General features: G+C 41.8%; 2 protein-coding genes, 2 long non-coding RNA genes and 1 other non-coding gene across 15 annotated transcripts in view; 3 read left to right on the top strand and 2 right to left on the bottom strand.

Annotated features, from left to right (window-relative positions):
- The window catches only part of INTS8 (integrator complex subunit 8), a 47,155-nt gene extending 45,606 nt beyond the window's left edge, over positions 1 to 1,549 (top strand). For all 8 annotated transcript variants that reach the window (XM_081496990.1, XM_081496986.1, XM_081496988.1 and 5 more), the window contains one exon: positions 1,349 to 1,549. In XM_081496990.1, the coding sequence (XP_081353116.1) occupies positions 1,349 to 1,465 (117 nt within the window). In that variant the 3' untranslated portion in view covers positions 1,466 to 1,549. The remainder of the gene's footprint in view (positions 1 to 1,348) is intronic.
- Positions 1,474 to 16,022, bottom strand: CCNE2 (cyclin E2). Of its 3 annotated transcripts, none has more exons than XM_081496995.1 (12): positions 15,826 to 16,022; positions 13,154 to 13,193; positions 12,961 to 13,057; positions 12,827 to 12,880; positions 11,746 to 11,897; positions 10,714 to 10,849; positions 8,481 to 8,627; positions 7,169 to 7,264; positions 5,366 to 5,500; positions 4,231 to 4,342; positions 3,381 to 3,538; positions 1,474 to 2,984 (listed from the first exon to the last, which is right to left on the bottom strand). In XM_081496995.1, the coding sequence occupies exons 2-12, from the start codon at positions 13,165 to 13,167 to the stop codon at positions 2,871 to 2,873; spliced, it is 1,215 nt and encodes a 404-aa protein (XP_081353121.1). In that variant the 5' UTR covers positions 13,168 to 13,193; positions 15,826 to 16,022; the 3' UTR covers positions 1,474 to 2,870. The 3 variants fall into 3 exon arrangements, with proteins under 3 accessions (XP_081353121.1, XP_081353120.1, XP_081353119.1); XM_081496994.1 differs by lacking the exon at positions 15,826 to 16,022 and adding an exon at positions 14,418 to 14,762; XM_081496993.1 differs by lacking the exon at positions 15,826 to 16,022 and adding an exon at positions 14,202 to 14,228.
- The window catches only part of LOC145509052 (uncharacterized), a 45,546-nt gene continuing 24,455 nt past the window's right edge, over positions 2,986 to 24,076 (top strand). Inside the window, exons 1-4 of one of the 2 annotated variants that reach the window (XR_014055817.1) lie at positions 2,987 to 3,024; positions 6,114 to 6,290; positions 6,798 to 6,932; positions 7,847 to 7,966. This is a non-coding gene — a long non-coding RNA (uncharacterized LOC145509052). Of the gene's footprint in view, positions 3,025 to 6,113; positions 6,291 to 6,797; positions 6,933 to 7,846; positions 7,967 to 24,076 lie in introns of both variants that reach the window. The other variant, XR_014055818.1, reaches the window with a different exon arrangement.
- On the top strand, positions 14,316 to 23,013 carry LOC145509051 (uncharacterized). Its single transcript, XR_014055816.1, has 2 exons — positions 14,316 to 15,099; positions 20,352 to 23,013. It is a non-coding gene; the product is annotated as an uncharacterized LOC145509051 (long non-coding RNA).
- On the bottom strand, positions 19,093 to 19,199 carry LOC145511879 (U6 spliceosomal RNA). The gene has a single exon (XR_014058238.1). It is a non-coding gene; the product is annotated as a U6 spliceosomal RNA (small nuclear RNA).

A 24,076-nucleotide genomic window follows, 5' to 3' on the forward strand; every position in this document is an offset into this window, starting at 1 on the left:
GTTTGATTTCTCCTGTCCCCCACTGTTTTCAAGGGACACCAAATGCCAAAGGCAGTGAATACTTTTCAATCTTTATTCTATTGTTTACACCTCCTTCCTTCCTTGAAATTCTTCATTCCTTTGGCTTCCTTGACATCATTTTTACTCAGTTCTTCTCCGACTCTTCTGCCTTTTCTTCTTTGTGGATATTTCCCGTCTACCCCGAAACTTGGTTTTCTCAAGAAGTTAGTCAGTCCTTGGGTATTTCAGGATTGCCCTTCATTCTCCCTTGGTAACCTCGTCCACTTATGGTTTTGACCACTACCCACTTAGGGTGTGTTATTTCTCTCAAATATCTGCTTCCTATTCTGTCTTTTTAAAATTTTTATTGGGATATAATTGCTTTACAGTGTTCTGTTTCTGCTCTACGGCAGTCAACCAGTTATATGTGTATTCCCTCTTTTTCAGATTTCCTTTCCATTTAGGTCATCACAGCACTGAGTAGTTTCCTTGCTATTCAGTAGGTTATTAGTTTTTTTTTAATACGTAGTGGTGTATATACATCAATCCCAATTTCCATATTCTTCCCCCCCCATACCGTTATCCATAAGTTTGTTCTCTGTCCAATTTCTGTCTTATGCTTTGGACTTTTTTAGCCAGTTGTCTTCAGGATATTTTGTTTGAAATAACTCTTGAGTTATTCCCCACTACTATGTTTTTTCACATGCATTCTTTCATATTGAAATAGCATTATCAGCAAGTCCTCCAACCCACTAACCTGATGATCATTTCTGAATAGTCTTAGCTTCCTTCAGGCTATGTTTCAAATAGTCTGTTGTTTAAAAAAAAACAAAAAACTTAGAACTTCTCTAAAGGTAATTTTAAGGTCTTAAAACATGCTCTCACAAAACATTCCATGGCAGAATACTACTAAAGATTTTTATCAGGCTGAAGTATTTCTTTCTAATCATGAAAGAGATGGGTCACTATATATAGTGCTGAGCAACTAGCTATTTTTGCATATATAAAAAGTGAAGCCCCAAAACATGAATTTTTATTTTTTTGAATTATTTTTTAGAATCTTTTTAAAAAGTGTCAGATTACATGCAGACTTTATTTAGTGATATTTTTAGTCAGATAAACTTAAATGAATTTACTTAATATTCTGAAGATAATTCCACAAACTATGGTAATTGGTCTTTTCCTTGAGTGCTTCCAGTCTTTATGTTAATTTCTTCTACACCTCTTAGCATCTACAATTAGAGGTTCAGTTATCGTTGTTAGCAAGTAGGTAATTTTATATTATGTATACTAGCAAAGCTTTGTTTTTGACCAGACCTCTAACAACATCACTTTTCTGTTTTGGAAGATCAAAGCCATCGGCCAGACAGAACTGAATGCAAGCAACCCAGAAGAAGTGTTACAGCTGGCAGCGCAGAGAAGGAAAAAAAAGTTTCTCCAAGCAATGGCGAAACTTTACTTTTAAGCACTTAGTTACAATTTTCAACTTTTATTCTTTAAATGATGGGCTAAAAATAAACAGTATTAAAAGTTAAGTTTATATAATACATATGTACATATTTAGTGGCGTTTTCTTTTCAGACAGAATACTGAAACATAGTTTAAAAATGAAAACTATACAGAAGACTTCATACCATAACAATAGCTTAAATTTATAATTTCTTCAAAGGACAAAGAGTCACATGTTCAATAACAATAAACTAGTAAATCTAGGATAATTTTTGTAATCTACTTTTGAGGCTGACATTTCATTTTTAAAAAAAAACTAGAATATTTATGTAGGAGTAGCTATATACAGTAAGTTCTTATGTCAAGATTTTGTTGCTTTTTTTAAAAATAAATAGATTTCTAGGAGTCAGTATACATTTACTGCTTTTCTGCCTTAAGGAAATAGAAGTTTAGGTCAAGTGTTAAGCTTTATCACTTTGACACTGTCCTTAACTCATAATGTAAGAATTTAAAAAGGACCTTAGCAGTTTTGCAAATATAAATAAAGCCTTAGTCACACTAAATTAAGATAACCCTAAAGATTTTTTTAGAGTAATAAAGTGACTTTCTCATATAAATAGTCTGAAAGGGTACTTAAGTTTTTCACCCCAATTGTGATGTACAAAAGAGTTATTATAAAGCAACCTTTATGTCAAAGCCCCAAGTAGGAGCCACAGCATTTATCTTGTTTATAATTTCTTTGGTATTCCCACTGTTCAGAGTACAGTTTAAACACCATGTTCATCTAAGCTTTACTGGTTAAAAGTGTTAGACAGCAAGGCAAATAAAAATAGTCAAACAGATTAAAGTTCACCATTTTTTAAAAATTCAAGTTTTAAAATAGCTTGCTTGCTACAGCAGCTATAGATAAATTAGTCACCTTATTACAAAACTAAACCTTTGTAAACAAGTTTAAATTTTATTTTCAAGAACCAAATTGCACTAGTTAAGAGTTTATAAATTTTGAGAATCTAAAAACTAGATTCAAAGTACTGTATCATTTAATATACCCTTTAAGGTAACAGTTATCTAGTTGAAAATTCCAATGATGAAATTCCTAGTTTATCAAGATAAACATAGCAACACTGGGTCAAAGACTTGTTATGGCATAAATCATGGCTGGCTTTTATCCAGCCAGTATTGGGAATGAAGTCATCTTTGTAAACAAGTCCTGCTGTTTCTTTAAACAGCTAACATGGGAATTAAATACATTTCCTCCTTAGTGCCAATTTTAAGTGGTTTTTAAATCAAAGAATGGCAGTGAAACTTCTGAATTGGCAGGACAGCCGTAGCACTCTTTTCCTGTAAAACTTAAGTAGTTAAGTTCCATGAAATGCTGTGTAGCACTTCATCAGTTCAAGCTGTTTGCTCGGTTAACTTTCTTAGTGTTTTCCTGGTGGTTTTTCAGTGCTCTTCGGTGGTGTCATAATGCCTCCATTGCACACTGGTGACAACTGTCCCTCCTTTCTGAAGGTGTTTACATAATTTACTTCATCCTGTACATGTGAAGAAATCATGCAGAGATTAACAGCTAAGGTAAAGCATTGATATGATAAAGTCAAACCAGACTCTTAGGCTTAATATAATGGTCTCTTTATGTCTTTACAACTGTGACTAGTCATATTCTAGAGGTTTCAACAATATTAACTGCCTGCAACTTGTATTTTTAAACTCTTACCTGGAGTACTGGTATTAATCTTGAGATACTTAACAAATCTTGATTTGACTTCAAAGTTATTTTATTAGGTTTTCTACATTTGAAATCAGTGTCCTCATTGGAACTTTCTATCCCCTTACTATCTTATATAACTGCCTGAAATATTACTCCGTTAGTATCCTTACTGTCAGGTTCAGTGCCTTATCAAATAGACCAAAAAATACAAGAAACATACCAGCATAGCCAGATAGTTTGCATGTGTCTGTATGTTGTGTCTGTCTTCCATAGAGATCTTCTTAAAAATCTTAAGCTTCGCTGGGCTAGTACTTTTCACTACACTGACAAAAGGTACCATCCAGTCTACACATTCAGAAATGCTGTCCCATTCCAAACCTAGATAAAAGTTAGAAAAATACATGTATCATTAGAAAAATACATACATATGTTTCTGTTATATCAGAAACATGATTACTGTATTTGCTTGTGTTTCAAAATTTAAAGACAGTTAATTAAAAACTCATGTAAAAAGGAAACCAAAACAAGCACATAAAATAAACCAAAATCAACAAGTTTAGCAAGTCAAAACAGATTTTTCTTCTCAAACTGTTTATAATGTGACTATTTTGAGGGAGAAAAAGACTTAGAGCTTTTTAGCCAGTACATGCTACATAGGGAATTGAAACTGTCAAAACCCAAAAACTTAAGGCAGAGCTGTAATCACACTGACTTAACTTCTAATGGATTTAAATTCCATTTGACCTGATTTTTAAAGAAAATACTTATTTGGCTGCCCCGGGTCTTAGTTGCAGCATGTGGGATCTAGATCTCTGACCAGAGATGCACCTGGGCCCCTACATCAGAAACATGGAATCTTAGCCACTGGACCATGAGGGAAATCCCAACCTTAATTTTTATTTGTGGATATACACTGGATTAGAAACTACTTACAACATAAGGGAAGAGAATTGCTAAACTGCTTTTTTCCATTAAAACTTTAAAGTCTTGTTTAGCAGGATGCTAAGTTCATAAATAGTCCCTTCAAGAGTTGTAAATGAGTAAGAAAAGAACAAAATACACTGTCTTACCTGAGGCTTTCTTAACCACTTCAATAGAGGTAAAGTGGCACAAGGCAGCAGCAGCCAGTATTCTGTACTGGAACTCTAATGAATCGATGGCTAAAATACACAGATCTAAAAGCTAACAGAGGAAAAAGTGTAAGAATTTAGGAAGGAATGTGTACTACATGTCATTAGCTAGCATTTTAGAGTGCTTAGGATGTAGACCGTATGCCAAGAATTGCTAAAACTGCAGGGATCCAGAGAGAAAGAAACCACCGTTCAAGGAAGTTCCAGTCTTGTTAACAGACAACTAAAGGACTGTTACAATGTAGCATGCATATCCTATTAGGAAGTGCCCTGATCCAGAGCAGGGAAGACTGCTTAAATCAGTCTTAACAGAGGAGGCAGCCAGAGAGACTGGGGGATAGAGAATGTTCTAGATACAGGAAACAGAATTTACAAAGGTAAGTGAGAAAGTATTACTTTTCTGTGGAACTCCAGTATTTCAGAACACAACAAATATGAAATAAAGAATATCTTTCCCTCATGTTTTTAAAAAGGGAGCTGCTAGAGAGTTATGGCCTAGAAAAGGTCTTTAAGAAGTCAGACCTTTATAGTTCTGATTATTCTACTTATGAGAAGCAGGCAGGAAAGAATAGTACCCTCCTCCTGTACTTTCTTAGAATATTTGTTACACACTGGCCTACGAAAGTTTAATTTAAACTTAAATTTTTAAATAATGTTATAACTAAATTAGGTGATTTTAATTCCAATATGTAAAATAGGTTCCATATGTATTCAAATATAAGATGGTAAGATAATTATATTGGAATATTGGAATAATTTAAAACCTAAAACAACTGGCCGAAAAATACCTTTCTCTGTTGAATCAAAAAGAGATATTTAACTCTACCTCATTCATACTCCTAGAAAAGTGCTCATGCTATACTTAAACTCAAGTTTAAAAACTTATAGAATTTTCAGTTAGCAATGTAAATACTGGGACAGAATTTTATACATGAGGAGCTTTGTTCTAGTCAGTTAAGGAGTGAATTTAATTCAGTATGCTGTTATTTTGTTGTAGAGCCTATTTAACACTAAAGAAATACACTAAACAAAACCTGTAATTAATAACGGCATATATACATAAAAATATCAATACCTGAGCAATTTGAACGAACTTTTCCTGAGAATACTGAGGTAGAAGAACTTTAGGAGCATCTTTAAGAGCATCAACTTGGAGGAAAAGATTTAGCCAGGAGATGACTGTTACAGGACAAAGTTCCCATTTTAAAGCCTGTTAATGAAATTAAAATGCCTGTTAATGAGTGTAGTTATATATACACCACGTTATATAGGTAGATCCTTAAATAGCTGTTTTAAGAAACTTGCTGCTTTAGGCTTATTTCTTCTTATTTTAATGAAAATATTTATAGGTATCTCACCATCTAAAGTGGCTTGTGTTTTAGTCTATTGTTGATATAGACCCCTTTATTATACTCTAGTTATCTTTGTTTACAAAGTTCATTGGGCCTGTTTTTCATTCCTGTTTTTCTCATTTCCTGCAGCCCCTTGTCTTCCAAAAGAGTTCTCTACTTTATTGAAACTGCCCTTTTAATTGTATTCAATGACTCCACAGCTAATTCCATTCAAATCTTCCAAGAACTGATTCTACACTTGTTCTTTCTTTCTGTGATCTCCAGTGGCTTCTAGTCAAAGTGTAAAAAGTTAAAAAAAAAAAAGACAAATCCTAATTTATGATATCTTTCCCTCCACAAAGCCCTGGTACTTTATCATTTATAAGTCTACAATAATTAGGATAGAACAGAGTCTTAATGCCTGTAGGATCACCCAGAGAATTCCATCTTCTCTTTATATATCCTTCTTATAGTATACTTTGGGCTTCCCAGGTGGCGCTAATGGTAAAGAACCCACCTGCCAATGCAGGAGATGCAAGAGACGTGGGTTGGAAGATCCCTTGGAGGAGGGCACGGCAACCCACTCCAGTATTCTTGCCTGGAGAATCTCATGGACAGAGGAGCCTGGCCTACAGTCCATGGGGTCGCAAAGAGTTGGACATGACTAAAGTGACTTAGCATACATGCATGCATACACTATACTTCAAGTCTGAATCTAGATAACTTAATTATTAGAACATATCAGAACTATACTAAATATAATAACCTGTAACAGGAAAAAATCTGAAAAATATGAACATGTGTATATATATATAAAGCTGAATCACCTTTGCTATGCAGCTAAAACTAACATTGAAAATCAACTATACTTCAATAAAATTTTTTTAAAAAGAACAGTATCAGCATGCCAACAAGATCACATTCTAACATAGAACTATTAATCTGAATGTATATAAATATTTTATAACAAATTTGTAATTTATACTTTAATGCATATAGTTTATAGATAACTTAGAAATGAAAGTCATGTTGTGTTCTCCCCTATGTCTATTTATAAAGCCATGATGCTCAAATTTCATAACATACTTTCTAGTAGCTAACATTCACCCTTTAATTTCTAATTCAAGGCCCAATTAAACACCTTTATGCTTCTCTCCTCTACCCTTCTATTAATAGCTCTTGCCATACATATAGAGAAGAAAAAAAGGCAGTGAAATATTTCTCATTCTCTATCTGCTGGAAGAAGTGGAAAAACAAGATTTTAGAATCATTGTTGAGATTCATTTAGTACACATACTGTGCTAACTACCTGTAAGTTTTAAAAGTTGTTGTTAAACACTTTCAAATTAACAAATAATATTCTCAATATAGGAAAATTTGAAAGATGCAGAAAAATAGTTTACAGGTTAAGCAAATTCCCCTCCCATCTTAGAACTGGATCCTAATATTAATATCTCAGTTTTCACTACTTACATTGTAGTCTTTGAGATTTAGTAAACTAGTTACTAAATTGCAAGTAGAAATAATAAAGATATAATTATTATTACCTTTAATATAGCAAGTTCCATCCTTAAGATATCCTCTTCACTGCAAGCACCATCAGTGACATAAGCAAACTCTTGGAGCTTAGGAGCGTAGATTTCCTTTAAAATGGATTTAATTAATATCAAACACAGTTGAGACTGAGACTAAAACAAACCACATATATACACATATACAAACCACATCTAGGCTTCGTTTTTAAAAGACAGCTTCACAAAGTGATTATAAATCCTTATAAAATAATTCTATGATAGCCAAAGCAACCTTACATTTAATATTTTCATATCTAGGTATCCAACTTGTATTGATAGAAACATTTTTATAGAACTGACTTAAAATCTTAGTTAATAAACAGAGTATTTTAACCAGTGATTTCAGTGACTGGTTAAAACAAAAAGCCAAACTGGTTTTAGGACTGCCTAGTATGGCAACCCACTCCAGTATTCTTGCCTGGAGAATCCCAGGGACGGCAGAGCCTGGTGGGCTGCCGTCTGTGGGGTCTCACAGAGTCAGACACGACTGAAGCGACTTAGCAGCAGCAGCAGCAGCAGCAGTATACTAGACTAAAACAGGATATTCAACAAAGTCTAGAAACTGAAAATGTTAACCTTACCCTAGCACAAAAGTATGGTTAGTCAAACAATAATTTGTGCAGTTTGTTGATGACAGATCTGTCTTAATAGTTCAGAGAACAAGAACCAGAATGATCAGAGGAGTAGAAGAGATGCCTGCCACAGGTGAGAACAGGCTAAAGATCAAGAGTCAGTCTAGAAAAATACTTGAAACATACAGTATTATTTCAGGTAAGGAGATAATGAATACAAACTTATAAAATTTGGGGATAGCCCATAAACCTCAAAAGACAAAATGTGGAAGAAAAATACACTTAAGGAAATAAATGCATGATTCAGTCCCTCCCGTACTCTCAAAACTGTACAATCTTTGAAAACATCAGATGGAGTTACTAATGATCTGTGTTGAATTGAAGAAAAGTAGGTTGAAACTGTGCAAAAAGATTTCAGGCAGAAAAGTTATTTCCTTCTATCCTGGCACTATTACCAGATACAGAAATATTAGACTGGATATAGATCATTATTCTAACCCAACATAGCATTTATTGCATTTGATTGGTTAAGTAGGTTTCAGAGACCATTCTATTCAATCCAAGCACCATAACTAGGTATATAGAGACAGCATTGGTGCTTTTGTTTGGCACAGTGAGTCATGGAATATTTCACCTAGATTCTAGTTTCAAACCAGAGACTTATAATTTAAGAGTTTGGGGTAAATATATCTAGGGATAAACTGAGAGCTTACCTCAAGTTTGGAAGCAATGAATAATGAGGTAATTCCAATCAGTTGAAGCATATTTTTATTTATATCCTTTTGTGTCAACATAAATCTATCAAAAAAATCTTGTGCAAGATAAAATGTTTCCCTATGAAGTGTGTATACTTCACATACCTAGAGAAGAATCCAAACATTTAAATAATATTCCATTAATTTCTCCAAATTACAAAGTTCCTCTTAGCATACTAAAGAACAGTTTCCTGAAGCCCAACTTTTTCAGGATACCAAATCACAAATGCAGGAAAAAAATTAACATGTGCTAATAGGGTAAATAAATCTATTACGATCCTCACGGACTCTTAATTAGTTTCATAGGTTTTTTCCCCACATGGATTTAATGTGTTTATTCCCAGGTACCTTTTGCTAACTATGGATGAGAACTTTTTTCCTATTAACTTTTTAATTTTATTGATGATAAATGGGTGGGTGTTTTCATGATGCTTAGTTTGTCCTCTGATAGTTGCAAGTGATTCCTTTCATCATTCTAGATATACATTTAACTACAAAATGACAACCGTGTTTCTTCAGTGTTCTTACCTCATTTAACAATTAAAGAAGAAAACTGAATCGATAACATTGGTGATAGTCAAAATTTTTATTGTATTCCTTATTTCTGACTGTAATGGGAGTTCCCCTAATGTTACACTATTACTATTACTAATAAGTAGTATCTGTCATTTCCACAATACAGGGAAAGCTTTTAATTCTCAAAATAATTTCATGAAGCAGGGAGGAAACAGAGGGATAGACATCAATGTGTTTCTAATAAACATTTAACGTGTTAAGGAAATTTATTCCTAGTTTATTACACATTTTAAAATCAGGAATGTATATTGAATTACAAAAAATACCTTTTACATCCATGATATATAACCATATGATTTTTCTTCCTTAAACTATAAATAGAGTTTCAAATGTTGAACCATTTTTAAGACAAAGTAGAGATTAGTGCTCTGCTGGATTTGACTTACTATATTCTATTTGGTTTTGTATATGTAATCATATATTTAAAGGAAAATAGGGATAAATTTGATAGACAACCACTGAATAAAAATCAATTTAACATAAAAAGGAAAAATAAAATCAACATAATCATGCTGAAAAGTTGCATTCATGATCACTAGACATTCAGAAAAAGTCAGAAATCAACTACAGTCTTGTACACATACGACTGAAATATAATATTCCCTTCTAGTCAGAATAAGGAATAAGATGACCGGATTCAGAAGGACAACATTTTGTACTCGTAAGAACTCTTCTGATAGCTTCTGAGATCTATTCTGCCGTGTGGTGCTTCCCCCTTAAAGTTCACTGTCTCTATACAAAACAGGGAAATTACAGAGCAAATATCCAAGGATTGTGGGAAAATCAGTTTGTTATCAATACAGGTAATCATTTTCTCAATAATCATTTGAGATTCTTTCAGAATTACTATCCAGAAAGGATATGGGGCCTAAACGAGAGCAGACATTCTGGCACCGATTTTTAGGGACTTCTGGATCACTAATTATTTCTTTAATGGTACAGTTTATTTCTGAAAGGAAGAGAGGGATATAGTAACAGGAAGTTACTTGGAGCCTTGAGGGCTTATGGCTACTGGATATTCAAAGCCTCCTTATCATTTAGGATATAGAAATTAGGATTCCAAATCATAATTTGATTTTGGTGATGAAGGACTTCTGAGAGTCCTGAAGCCTAGTCCTGGTTCTTCACTTTGCATGGCAGAATTCAAAACCTTGTCAAATTCTGTTCATCTCTAGTATCCTTGGCACCTAGAACAGTGCCTAGTACACAGCAATACTCAGATACCAGGATTTCTAAATTGGGTTTGGGTTGTATGGGATATAGTGGCTGTGTCAAGGTTTTACTCTTATAATTTGGTATCATCTGCTGGTGAACAGCACCCAAAATATGCCTCCTGGGGTCTTTCCTGGTGGTCCAATGGCTAAGACTCTGTGCTCCCAATGTAGGGATTTGAAGGAACTAGGTCCTACATGCTGCAACTAAGAGTTCACATACTGCAACTGAAGATCTACATGCCACAACTAAGACCTAGTACAGCCAAATAAGTACTAAACAACAACAACAAAAAGGCTCCTGGCAGTAGGTAATATACCATGAGGGCACATGGAAAGCATATTATGTTTAAATACTTTCCCATCATACAGAGAAAAAGGAAATTTGTACTGCTAGAACATACCTCTAAAAGCCAGTCTAGAAGTATTGACCTCATCTGTGGTTCCAACTCAGAATGCAGAACTTCAAAATGTTTGTCGTGAACATATCTGGTCTCTTTTTTTAACATGTTCAGCCAAACATCTTGTGAACATCCCCAGCTATGGAAAAGCGAAAAATATTGTGTGATTTACATAATATTCAGCTACCTGTTTCACATTGAGTAAACTCAACTTCCAAACACTGAATTAGAATTTGGAAGGAATAGGTCTTAAATTAGGAAAAATTGCTACTTTAAGAAACGATTTCTTTAACATGAAATTATACAAAGAACTTGGACTAGGATAATCTAAATTGATAGATTTCAAGAATGCCTTCTAGTCCCCATTTACTTATATTTTACAAAGGTACCGATTTAAGATAACCATGTCTTCTCGAGAACAATATAAAAAAAGTAAATATTTAGAACGTATGATCCCAGTAGAGATAGTCTCAATCACCTCCAACAGATTGTCAGTACTCTGCAGTGGGAATTAGATGGGACAGGACAAAAGGAAGATGGGTGAGTTTAAACATCTGAGTCCATTAATTTGCTTATTAAAGCCAAATATAAATTACTACACATTTTATATAAGCTGTACCTCTTAGTCATTCATTAACTATAAAAAAGAAGTATAGACCTTAATAACTAATCTTGGTAAGAAATAAGAGGAGCTAATCTATCAAATGAAAATGCTGTACATGTTAAAATACTTCCAGCTTAACAACGTACATAAATTACTTAGACTCCATTAAAAAGGTGATTCAGTTCTTCTGGTAAGGCTTACAGTCTTCAGCAAGCAAATGAAAATAATGTTATAAATCAATGTTTTAAATACCTATGTCATCTGCAATAGCACTACTGCCAGAAAACATATGCTTAAAGACTAGTTTTAAAAAAAGCAGTTTTCACAAGTTTTTCTATCTTATAATGAAGGCAAAAAATAACTCAAAATAGCACCATATATACATCAGTAAATTTTAATCTTTCACATTAAATTACTGAAATTTTTCTTACCTTAAATCAGGTAAAGGTGAAGGATTAATAAAAAGATTTTTAAATCTATAATTTGTGAATCTGGAGAAGTCACTTGTTCCTATTTCTTTGTGGGGTGTTTCAATGATAATGCAAGGACTGATCCCCCCGGATAATACAGGTGGCCAACAATTCTGTCATTTAAATAAAAACAATATGTTTGTACAGTAAGAAACCAGCTTTTGTCCAAGATCTTTTCTAAATGAAAGCTAATACTTCTAAACAGTCTATAGTTTCCCCCAAACACCATCATTAGCTAACAGTGCTGACAGTCTAGTTAGTTAATTTAAGCTGACATTCATATTTAATAATTAGTCCTATAACTCATATCAGTGTTCATAAATAGTAACAGGATGTTTTAGACAACAAATTACAACTCTGGAAATACAAGACAGGTATCGAGGGAGAGGAGAAAACAACAAAACACATCTGTAGTCAAATACCACTTTCAATATTATAAAATTCTCCCTCTATATTTAGCAATAGTGTCCAGGGCACTTCCCCACCCTCTCCACTCCTTTAAGGCCTGTTTCAGGCCTTCAACTTGAGAATACACGAAGGCAAAACCTTGAAAGTAGAAACAATTACTTAAATATCTAAAGGGCCCTTTCTCCAGTCAATGCTGGCTTCAAAGAGAACCACTATTTCTACAGTGTTTTCTGTACAACACATAGGCAGAGTAGATAGCAAAGGGCTGGGTGCCAGTCTGTCACCGACTTTACATCCTATTTATGCCCTAGGAACAGCTATTAGGACCCTCCACTTCAGTCAGAGAGGGAACAAAGAGCACTACATTGGACAGATTAGGCGGGCCCTGGTGCACCAGGCAGCTCCTAGAGGGAGGGATTTACAAAGAGGAACCAGCTGCATCAAGGCAAACTTACTCTGCAGCTGTAGTAGGATTCAGGGACATAAAAACCACCCAAAGACAAGCGCCTTCCTGCTGTCCCCTAGGGGCATTGAAAGTGTGAGAGGAATCTTCCTACCGCAAAGCAATAACACAATTTTATTTTTTTTTTGTCCTGCATTTGTATCCCTTAAACACAGCCCAGTTCTGTATTACCCTAATTTCATACTGATGTTTCTTGGTGACCTCCTCTTTTCTTTTTTTGACATCCTGGAAAATAAAAAAGTCATGGTTACACTAAGGTCCCAGCAAGGAATTTTCTCTCTCTTCTCTTCTCCTCCTTAACTCACCTGGGCCGTTTTCCTTTTCTTGGCCTGAATTATCTGGGCTTCTTGCGGGGAATCCGTCTGACTGGCCTGGGGCTGCTGTTTAGCTTGTAAACGGCTACTATAGAGTTTTTAAGAAGGAAGTTTAATTAGAAAGTGATACGTCTCAAAGGCAGCAACTAACTTTGAAACATATTTCCAAGACAAATAATGTTACCTGCGTCTTGACATTCTCTTCTTTCAGGTGAAGGAAACTTCTGCGGGGGGGTGGGGGGGAACCAGAGTCAAATACATGGTCATGCATACTCTCCAAATGCCAGTCAGAGGTTTACACCTAGGTTCCTCAGGAGATGACCTGAGCCATTTTACCGCTATGACTTCTGCACTATATTAGCGCATGATTTATTAGACACATGCCTGTATTCCTTCAACTCAAAGTACAGCCCGGACGGGAATGTCTTCAAAAAACATTTTGCAAAGCTCCCTCAGAGCCCCTCAGAACGCGCAGGGAAGCAGATGGGCTCTTTTCTGCGTCCTGCACCCCTCTCCCCCGGACCCCCCCCTTACCCCGAGCGGGGCCTGGGCAGCGCCCCCCCTTTCCCCCCCCTCCCATCCTGCACAAGTCGAGGGGAGAGGGGGCTTGTGGAGGCGAGACGCTGAGGAGAAGCCGGTTCCGCGCCAATTTGGAGAGCGGCGGTGGCGGGGGAGCAGGGGGCGGAGGGAACTTGTGTCACGTCCCTCAGTCTCCTTTCCCTCCTTCCCGGCCTCGCCGGCCCCTGCCCACCGCCTGGAGGGGCACTGTGACTCCGACTCCAGATTAGAGGTGAGGACGAAGAAAAGGCAGTTCCATTTAAAAAGTGGGGGGAGGGGGTAGAAATCGGGGTGGTGTGGGGAAACCGGTCGGCTCTGGGAACTTCTCTCCCCGTGAAGGAGACCCTGACCCTCAACCCTCTTTCCTGAGGGGATAGCTCCCTCAATGGAGGCGGCACAGAGAAGCCCCGAGAATGAGAGGCTGCTCCGCGGGCCTCCCGCTTAGGGGCAGCCCTCCATCCCCTGCCACCTCCCAGGCCCCCTGCCAAGGGTCCTGACAGGGACGCGAAACGCGGGAACCCGGCGTCCCCAGACGCCTGCTTCTCAGCCCTGCCCGCTTTCCCTGCCCCCCAGGCTCCCGCCCGCGAGATGGATCGACCCGGGGGTGAAGAGTGGGGTAGGGGTGGGGGGTTTCTTTCCTCCCGCATCCCGCCCTGCGCCCGGCACCTCCTCACCGCCAGACCCGCTACCGCTCGGCTCTCAGCTGGCGCCGGCGCCAACCCAATATATAGGCCGGGCCGGGCCCGCCCCGCGCGCATGCGCCGCAGACTGACACCTCCGGACAGCGCGCTCCCCTCCCCCGCGCGCCCGCCGCCCGCCCGCGCGCGCCGCGCCGCGCCCTGGCCTCCGTCCGCGCCCGCCCGGCTCGAGGGCCCGCAGGGCTGGCTCACCGCGGCCCCCTGCCCTTCCCCTGCCCGCGCGGCTCGGCGGCAGGAGGGATCCTCTCAAGAGGGCTCCGCTCCTCCGCCGCCGCCTCAGCCCTGCTCCCCGCCGCTCGACTTCGTCATCTCCCGCCAGTACGTTTCTGTTCCCTCCCTCCTCCCTCAACTCTCGAAGGCTGGGGGTGTCAGGCCGCAGTCCCCGGCCCCGGCGTACGGCCCTGTGGAGGCGGCTCGGGGGTGGGGGTGAGGGGCGGGAGGCACAGAGCGGCTAGGAAATGGCCATCCTGTGGAGCAGGCTGGCTGTCCAGCGTAGGCCTCCAGGAACCCGGGTTTTCTGAGGAGATGCGAGAACCCGCAGGACCCGCCCCCTGCGGGCGGAGCGCGGCGCCGGGGGGACGGGCGAGCTGGCCAATGGGAGGCGGGGACGGCGGCACAGCGTGGAGCCGCCAGGCGAGCTGGCCAATGGGAGGCGGGGACGGCCGCACAGCGTGGAGCCGCCTGGCGAGCTGGCCAATGGGAGGCGGGGACGGCGGCACAACGTGGAGCTGCTGCAGAATGTAAACACAGCGCCGCGCGCCGCGGGCCGCGTGTGCCGCCGAGCGCCCCACCCGGGCCCGCTGGGACCCCTGGGACCCCACGACGGCCACGCTCAGGGACGCATCTTGCACTTTGCTCCAGTGAGCCCTCCGAGGTATGCATCAACCCTGTTTTTCCCCCGCCCTCGGCTCCGTGGACTCGGTCACGGCTCTTCGTGGGGGTGGGCCCCTCCACCCCTTGCCACCCAGTCCCTGCCTGGCAGCTTCCCCATTCAGTGGTCCCAGCACAGGAAACAAAACGCTCGCGCCGAGCCGCGCGATCCCTCTCTCCTCCCAACCTCCAATTCTGGAGCCCTTCAAGAGGAAGCGTAGACATCTCTCCGGAGCGGGGCCGAGGGTGGGTGGGTGGCATTGCCCCTTTCCCCAAGAGAACGGTGGCTCTCCGGGGGCCATGCCCGACGGGGACAGCGGTTCCACCACGTGCAGGCCCGGGGCCGGCCCACCGCGCCCCGCCCCGCCGCTGCAGCCGCCAGCGCGCCCTGCGGAGCCCGCGCCAGCCGCCAGCGCGGGAGCTCGCTGCCCGCCTCCGAGCGGTCAGGCGAGGAGGCGGTCCGGCGCGTGTTTCGCTCCTTTTCCCCTAGTATCCAAGTTTGGGGTTCCCTTCGCTGCCTCTGCTAACGTCCTGCCCCGTCGCGCCCCCAAGATCGGGGTATCTCCAAGTAGGACCAGCCGTGGAGCCTCCCGCAGCCCGGATTTGCGGGGCGAGAAAGTGGGATGGGGGACGCCCGGCGGGAACAAAGACCCCCGGGGCGGGAGGAGCCGTGCGGAAGCTTCCTAGGCCCCGCGGCGGCTTGCGCCGGACGCCGGCAGGCCGTGCTCACCTTCTGCCCGGGCCCGAGTGGAGTCGCCGAGGGAGGCCTTGAGCCCCGGCGCGGCCCGGGGCCTTCCCGAGATGCACCGGGAGGCGGTGGCCCCGGGCTCTCGGCTCCGCGCCTTTTGTGCCGCGCGGCCCGCAGAGCGTCGAAATCACGCGTGCGCTTCAGGCAAAGCCCTCCTTCACCATTTTCCCCCCACAGTCTCCGAACGCCGGCAAATAATTTGTTTTTTTCTTCCCAAATTTACCCGTGAGGAAATAAGGGTCTTGTCTAAGGTGACACCGGCTGCCCAGATGGCGCTAAGTGGTAAAGAACCCGCCTGTCAGTGAGGGAGACATTAGAGACGTGGGTTCGATCCCTGGGTCGGGAAGATGCCCTGGCTGAGGGAATGGCAACCCGCTCCAGTCTTATTGCCTGGGGAATCCCATGGACAGAGGAGGCTTGGGTTGGAACCCTGGGTCGGGAAGATGCCCTGGAGGAGGAAATGGCAGCCCACTCCGGTATTCTTGCCTGGAGAGTCCTCATGGGCAGAGGAGACTGGTGGGCTACAGTCCGTCGGGTCGCACAGAGTCGGACACGACTGAAGTGACTTAGCACACAAAAAGGTGACATGGGGTCAGAAGAGGCCCAGGAGACTTCATACCACTTATGGTTTACGATGGCTTTTTCGATGGAGGCGGAGTTGGCTCCTTTTTCTAGTCACCTCAAAACGCTGTGCTGTTCCACTGTAAAGCTTAGGGAGCTAATAGTGTGATGGTAAGAAATGGGAGGCCTTCCAACAGGCTTATGACCCGAACATAAGCAAAACTGGTGGCCTCCGTGAATGAATTTGGTAGTGAAACTGAAAACCACTCTCAGGAGTTTGGAAGCCCAACGCTGGGCCAACTAGTAAATGAGACTCCATAATTAGAAGTGTTCTGTGGACCATGCCTTGTTTATGAAGTGAACAGGGTGGGATCCTAGTAGAGGAGACATTAAAATCCTAAGACTGCTTTGTGTGGAAACGGACAGGGTGAATTCTGCCATATTACCAGGACCTGGTCACTAGTCAGATGGGACCAAAATGAACAGGACTGACCTTTCAGGTGGACAGAGTGTGGAGTCTTGCCCTGCTGTAAGTCATCAAATCCCTGTGAACATGAGTTTCATGGAGAAAAGATAACAGACCCTCGTTTCAAGGGCTGTTTCAGATTAAATTTTAAAATGTGTATAAACACCCTCTGTATACACAATGGATGTTAATTTGACCAAACTCCTGGAGTCAGTGGAGAACAGAAGAACCTGGCATGGTTGGGTCCATGGGGTTGCAGAGTCAGACACGACTTAGCCACTGAACAGCTACAATAGAGACCCTCTCTTGCATGTATACGTATCAGAGAGCAGATGCTAAGTGCTATCTTCACTCTCCTATCCACCCCTCCTTACTAGTTTATACTCATAGACATGCAGATTATAAAACTGCTGTTTCCCTGAGTTTTGTTCTTGTAGTTGTCCTTTTGGATACCTATTTTAGGTATCATCTTTCAATATGTTCTGTTTTGTATTTGTATATGTTCATTTTTTAGCTCCCTCTTTTTTCTACTCATCCCAGTTTTAATATTCACTTAACTTTGAAATGTATGAAATTCCTTATACTTGTAACAGTTTTAGAAACTTTGGCATTTTCTAAAGTATATTTTGTCCATTGTACATGCAATGTTAAAACACCGTGGTAAATAAACTGTTGCCTCTACATTGCTTTTGTTTTCAGCAAAAAGGAAAAAAAAAAAAGGGAAGATTCTTAGAAGGACAGATTTAAAAAAAAAAAAAATTAGGCCCAGCCTAATTATTTCTTGCTTCTGCACCTTTTCTATGCCATACCTCTGTGCTCTTCAGTTATGCTTACCTCTCAGGACAGTAATTACCAATTAAAATGTCTTTTGTCTTCAACTAGGTGGTGGGCCTTGTTTTGTTCTTTTTTTTTTTTTTTTTTTTTTTACAGCCAGTACCCACCTGTTCAGAGGCATGTTGACAGGAGCTTAGTAAATACTGAATTGAATTATGGATAGGATATCTCATTATAGAACTTAAATTCTGTAAGGTTAGAGTGATGGATGGTAGAATTATTCCCAATTAATATTAGGATTTTTAAAATTAATAAACTATTTCAGAAAAGTTTTACAGAAAATCGAGCAGGTAGAACAGAGCTTCCATAAACTCCTCTCTTCTCCTCCATCCTCCCCCACCATGGCTGCTGCTGCTGCTGCTAAGTCGCTTCAGTCCTGTCTGACTCTGTGCGACCCCATAGACGGCAGCCCAGCAGGCTCCCCCATCCCTGGGATTCTCCAGTTTCCCCTATTATTGACATCTCACTTTACTGGTGCATTTGTTACCATATGAACCAATATCGATGCATTATATTATTATAATGCAAAGTTAAGAACAATTAAAGTCTGTATTTCATTCAGATTTCCTTAATTTACCCTAGTATCTTTTCACTGTGGCAGGATACACACATCACATTTAGAAGTCATGTCTTCTTACGGTTCCTCTTGGCTGTGACTGTGTCTCAGACTCTTCTTGTTCTTGATGACCTCGGCAGTTTTTAGGAGTACTGATCAAGTATTTTGTAGGACGTCTTTCTATGGGAATTTATCTGATGTTTTTCTCATGGTTAGATGTTTATGGGTTTGGAGGAGGAAGATCACAGAGGTGAAGTGTCATTTTCATCACATCATATCAAAGCTCCATGCGATCATCATGGTTTATGAACTGCTGATGTTGACCTTGATCACCTGGTCGTGTTTGTCAGGCTTCCCCATTGTAAAGTTGCCCCCCACACCCCACTATATACCTACTCTTGGGAAGGAAGTCACCGTATGCAGCCCATACCCAAGGAGTGGGTCATTATGCCCCCCTCCTTCAGGGTAAAGTATCTACACGTTTCATCTGGAATTCTTCCATGTGGGAAATTTGTCTCCTCTTCGTTTATTAAGTCATCCAATGATTTCTTTATATCTTGTTGCTCAAGTTCTAACTTTGGTCAGGGTAATACCTTTTTATTGTTATAGGGCTGATTTGAAGTTAAACAACAATGAATGTGGCTAAATGATAATCAGCATTTCTCACATAAGAGAAGAATAAAACTTTCCCCCCATTTCATTAGACTTCCTTATTATCTGTATTAGCCAAAACGAAACTATAGAAAAGAATCCTTCCAGATTGTAATACTGGATTACCCCTCAGACTGTTCTTTTTTTTTTTCTTTTTTCTTTTTTCTTTTTTTTTTTTTTTAAAAATATGGAACGCTTCACGAATTTGCGTGTCATCCTTGCGCAGGGGCCATGCTAATCTTCTCTGTATCGTTCCAATTTTAGTATATGTGCTGCCGAAGCGAGCACCAGACTGTTCTTTATATTGCTTCATTATGGATATTTTTCAGTACACTGGCTTTATTTTTGACACGGCGAGTGATGGTACAAGGACTGCTAGTATAGTTTGCTGCTGCCGCCTTGATTTGTTCTAGGGCACCAGTGGTTTTAACTGATTTTGCATTTGCATTATCAGAGCCAACATTAACATGTTGAAAAAGACAAATGTCTCGATTTTTTTTGTGAAAATAGTTGTGACCTTTTGGTCCTTCTGAAAGGGTCTTCGGACCCCGTGCCTGCAGACATCTATGGAACACACTTTGAGAACAATTAGAACAATTAGCCTAGAAAACTAGGCTGACCTAGTTTTCAAATCAGAATGCTGGGAGTCATCTTAGTCCCGTTGCTGCTGCTGCTGCTAAGTTGCTTCAGTCGTGTCCGACTCTGTGCGACCCCATAGACGGCAGCCCACCAGGCTCCCCGGTCCCTGGGATTCTCCAGGCAAGAACACTGGAGTGGGTTGCCATTTCCTTCTCCAATGCATGAAAGTGAAAAGTGAAAGTGAAGTTGCTCAGTCATGTCCGACTCTTCGCGACCCCATGGACTGCAGCCAACCAGGCTCTCCGTCCATGGGATTTTCAAGGCAAGAGTACTGGAGTGGGGTGCCATTGCCTTCTCCTCTTAGTCCCGTAGTGGAGTCTGATTCCAGCCCCCCCTGTGCTGTATTGTCTCCAATTACCATTGCATCTCTAAAGGAGATCAGTCCTGAGTGTTCATTTGAAGGACTGATGTTGAAGCTGAAACTCCAGTACTTTGGCCACCTGATTTGAAGAACTGCCTCACTGGAAGAGACCCTGATGCTGGGAAAGATTAAAGGCGGGAGGAGCAGGGGACGACAGAGGATGAGATGTTTGTATGGCATCACCAACTCAATGGACATGAGTTTGAGTAAACTCCGGAATTGGTGATGGACAGGGAGGCCTGGCATGCTGCAGTCCATGGGGTCGCAAAGAGTCAGACACGACTGAGTGACTGAACTGAACTGAATTGACCATCGCATCATTTCCAAATTCTCTTCCCCCCCACCCTGCCTTAGTTCAGGACTCCATTCATTCCTTAAATAGTGCAGTCATCTCCTAACTGGTTTTCCTGACGTGTTGCCGCTTCTATTTTGTGTTCCAGTGATCTCCCAAGCTCTCTAAAGCACAGATCTAACCACCCAGCCAAGGGCCTGTTGTGGATCACTTTGGGTTAAAGGCCAAGGCTCCTACTTACCGCACACAGCTTCTGAAACCCAGGAAATTCAACGGGGTGCCGTCCTGCACAGCACTGCCCTTTTCACTTCTGACCTTTGCGTCTGCACCTCTCCCCCCACCTCCACTGTCTTCCCCAGCTACCTCCCAGGAAGCCGTCCAGACACAGAAAAGCCCCCTCTAGAAGGTGTCCCAGCGGCCAGAGGCAGGGCGCCTCTTCACCCCTCCGCCTCCCGCCTCTGGCTTCCCTCACGGCCCTTCCCAGGCTGCAGGAGGCCCCTGCACGCTGGGGGGCCCTCACGCTGGGCCTGGGGCCTGGCCCTGTGCTCGGCCGGGGCGGCCCTCCTGCCGAGACTCGGGCGGACGCTCCCTGGAAGCGCTTCCCCGCGGGCAGCTCCGATGGCTGGCCGGGCCGCGGCTCAGCGCCGCCCTCTAGAAGCCTCGCGGGGTCAGGGCCCAGGGCGCCGGCTCGGCCGCACTGCCCGCGTCTGTCACCTGGGAAGCGGGCCCTTGAGGAGGACGGCCTCTAGGGGGTGAGAGCGCGAGCAGGCCCTGAAGCCGGCGGGGCCAGCCTGTCTCCCAGTGCAGGGAAAGACCAGGGGTAAACGGCAGCCTTGGAAATCCAGAAGCTCGGCGTGGAGGTTGAAACAGGCAGGAGGATGGGGGTTGGATTTGCCCCCTCTGGGCCAGGCGCTGTTAACTGCAGGACGTGAACTGTCCACAAGAGCTTACATTTCTGGGGCGTCGGGGACAGAGAACTTGAACTGTGGTGCTGGAGAAGACTCTTGAGAGTCCCTTGGACTGCAAGGAGATCCAACCAATCCATCCTAAAGAAAATCAGTCCTGAGTGTTCATTGGAAGGACTGATGCTGAAACTGAAACTCTAGTACTTTGGGCACATTGTTGCAAATGGCGGATTTCATTCTTTTTTTATGGCTGGGTAGTATTATATATAGATATCCATCTTTATTCATCTGTTGATGGGCACTTAGGTTGCTTCCATATGTTGGCTATTGTAAATAATGCTGCTATGAACTTGGGGTTGCCTTTACCTTTTTTGAATGAGTGTTTTTGTTTTCTTTGGATCTATACCCAGGGGTGGAATTGCTGGATCATGTGGTAGTTCTGTTGTCAGTTTATGGAGGAAACTCCACGCTGCTTTCTGTAGTGGCTGCGTCCATTTACATTCCTACCAACCAGGTACTAGGTTTCCCTTCTCTCCACATCCTCACCAGCGTTTGTTATTTGTAGACATTTTAATGACAGCCGTTCTGACAGGTGTGAATTGCCATCTCATTGTGATTTTTATTTGCATTTCTCTGATGATTAGTGATTGGAACATCTTTTCACGTGCCTGTGGCCGTCTGTCTGTCTGCTTTGGAAAAGTGTCTTTTCAGCCTTCTGCTCATTTTTAATTGTTTTTTTTTTTTTATGTTGAGTTGTATGACATGTTTATATATTTTGGTTATTAACCCCTTATCAGTCATATCATTTGCAAATATTTTCTCCCATTCAGTAGGTTGTCTTTTCATTTTGTTGATTGTTTCCTTTTCTGTGCAAAACCTTTTAAACTTAATTAGGCCCCTCTTGTTTATTTTCACTTTTGTTTCTTTTGCCTCAGGCGAGAGATCCAAAAAAATATCGCTGCGATTTATGTCAAAGAGCATTCTGCCTGTGTTCTCTTCCAGGAGTTTTAGGTATTTAGATCTTGTATTTAGGTTTTTAATACATTTTTAAAAATTTATTCTTTTACATACGGTTGTCCAGTTTTCCCAGTACTACTTATTGAAGAGATTGTCTTTTCTCCATTGTTCAATATCTGTTTAGTTTTTTCTTTGATAAAACTTCAATGAAAAATACAAATATTAAGTATACATTCTTAACAGATACCCTTGTGTAACCCAAACTCCTGACAAATTATAGACTATAACTGTCACTTCCGCAGTTCCCTTTTCTTGTTAATTCCCATTTTCACCTTCATAGAGGCAGCCACTGTTCTTTTTTCCACCATAGATCGGTCATACTATGAATATATATGAAAGTATATGTGTTTGTATATATTATACACAGAAATGGAATCTTGCATATACACTATTTTGTATCTGGTTTCTTTCTTTTTTGTGGATAAGCATATTCATTCCTTTTGAATAGTACCTAAGAGGTGAATTGCTGGGTATGTGCTTCAGTTTTATAAAATAACCATCAAACCTTTTTCCAGAGGTTCATCGATGAAAGAACACATGGATACATTGTGCTATATTGTGCTATGCTTAAAATGAAGTAGAGCCACATGTGTCAACATAGATAAATTTCAAAAACATAATGTTTGGTGTTGGGGGAAGCCATTTTTAGATCGAAATATTCAGTATAATACCTTTATATCAAATTTGAAAGCTTATGAAAGATATATCACATATCATTATGGATACTTACTTATACAGTAATAGCATAAAAGCCAGCAAGCAATGATCAATTTCAGGCTACTGTTAGCTCAGGAGGGGTTGCAAAGATGAACAGGATCGCAGGGGTTCATAATTGGCTTCAGCTGTATCGGTATACTTGTTTTTCTCATTAAAAACATTTGAAGCAAATATGGCAAAGTGTTAAGATTTTATAAAGCTGGGTGCTGGATACATGTTCATTACTTTAATCTCTGTAGTTTTGGTTCTCTGATTGCTAACTTGTATCTAAGGTGCTGCCCCCGCCCCCCCCCCCGCTTCCCCCTCCCCCTCCCTGCTCCCCCCCCCCCCCCCCCCCGCCCTGCAAGGGCCTCAGCCAGGAGTCGGGGGGGGCACTCCACGGTGTCCCTCCTGCGATGCGCAATTCAGGGGAAGCACTCCAGATCCCAGGGAAGATGCCTCTGACCTGCCCCCAGGTACTGCAGCCTTACAGAAGACTGCCAGGCCTGCCCTCCCCGCCTCGCTCCTAAATTTAGGTCTGTGACCTGGGCCTAGCTCTCCCTCCAATCCCTACTTAAAATTGGGCTCATTTTAAAGTATCCATTCTGTTGGCTTGTTTTGGGTTTTTCCCTCAGTTACCCTGACTTGACCTTTGTGCAATTTCCCTTGCCTGTCTTCCCCATCTCTCCCTCTCTAATGATTTTTATTCATTTCCATTTTATCTTCACTTTTATTTCTCTGTATCTTCCACGGTGTCCCTCAGAGTGATGTCTGGCCTCTCGTGTTCCTTGTAATTGGTTTTTGTTCTGAAACGTCTGGTATTTTTCTTACGCTTATTCCCTAAATCTTCCCATTTCTGTCCCCTGCCCTCCTGCTCTCTGTCCCCTTCTGGACCTTGACCTGACCATCCCCTCCTTGAACCATTTCTGCTTTGTCAGCTCCCTGCTTAGCTGCCACTGCCTCATTACATTTGTGAAAATTCATCATGGGACGTTGGGATAAAACTTGCTTCTGCTTTGTGGCCACATTTTTCTGTTGAGTTTTCTTAGCCTGCAGGGAAGTTTCATTACTCCTTTTCAGATTTTTCTTCTGACGGTACCTTTGTAGAGATGTGTTCCTGACAGTGCCTTTTTACCATTTTGGAATGAGTCGGAGTTTTCTAAAACGACTATTGGGAACGAGGGAGCTTTCCGCATATCTCAGCTCAAGGCTTCCCACCTTGTCTTCATGTATTGGGGCGTCCTCTCGGTTTAGA

The sequence above is a fragment of the Giraffa tippelskirchi genome, chromosome 6 (genome assembly GCF_054371585.1).
Source record: "Giraffa tippelskirchi isolate mGirTip1 chromosome 6, T2T-mGirTip1v1.2.pri, whole genome shotgun sequence".
In the NCBI taxonomy this organism is placed as follows: domain Eukaryota; kingdom Metazoa; phylum Chordata; class Mammalia; order Artiodactyla; family Giraffidae; genus Giraffa; species Giraffa tippelskirchi.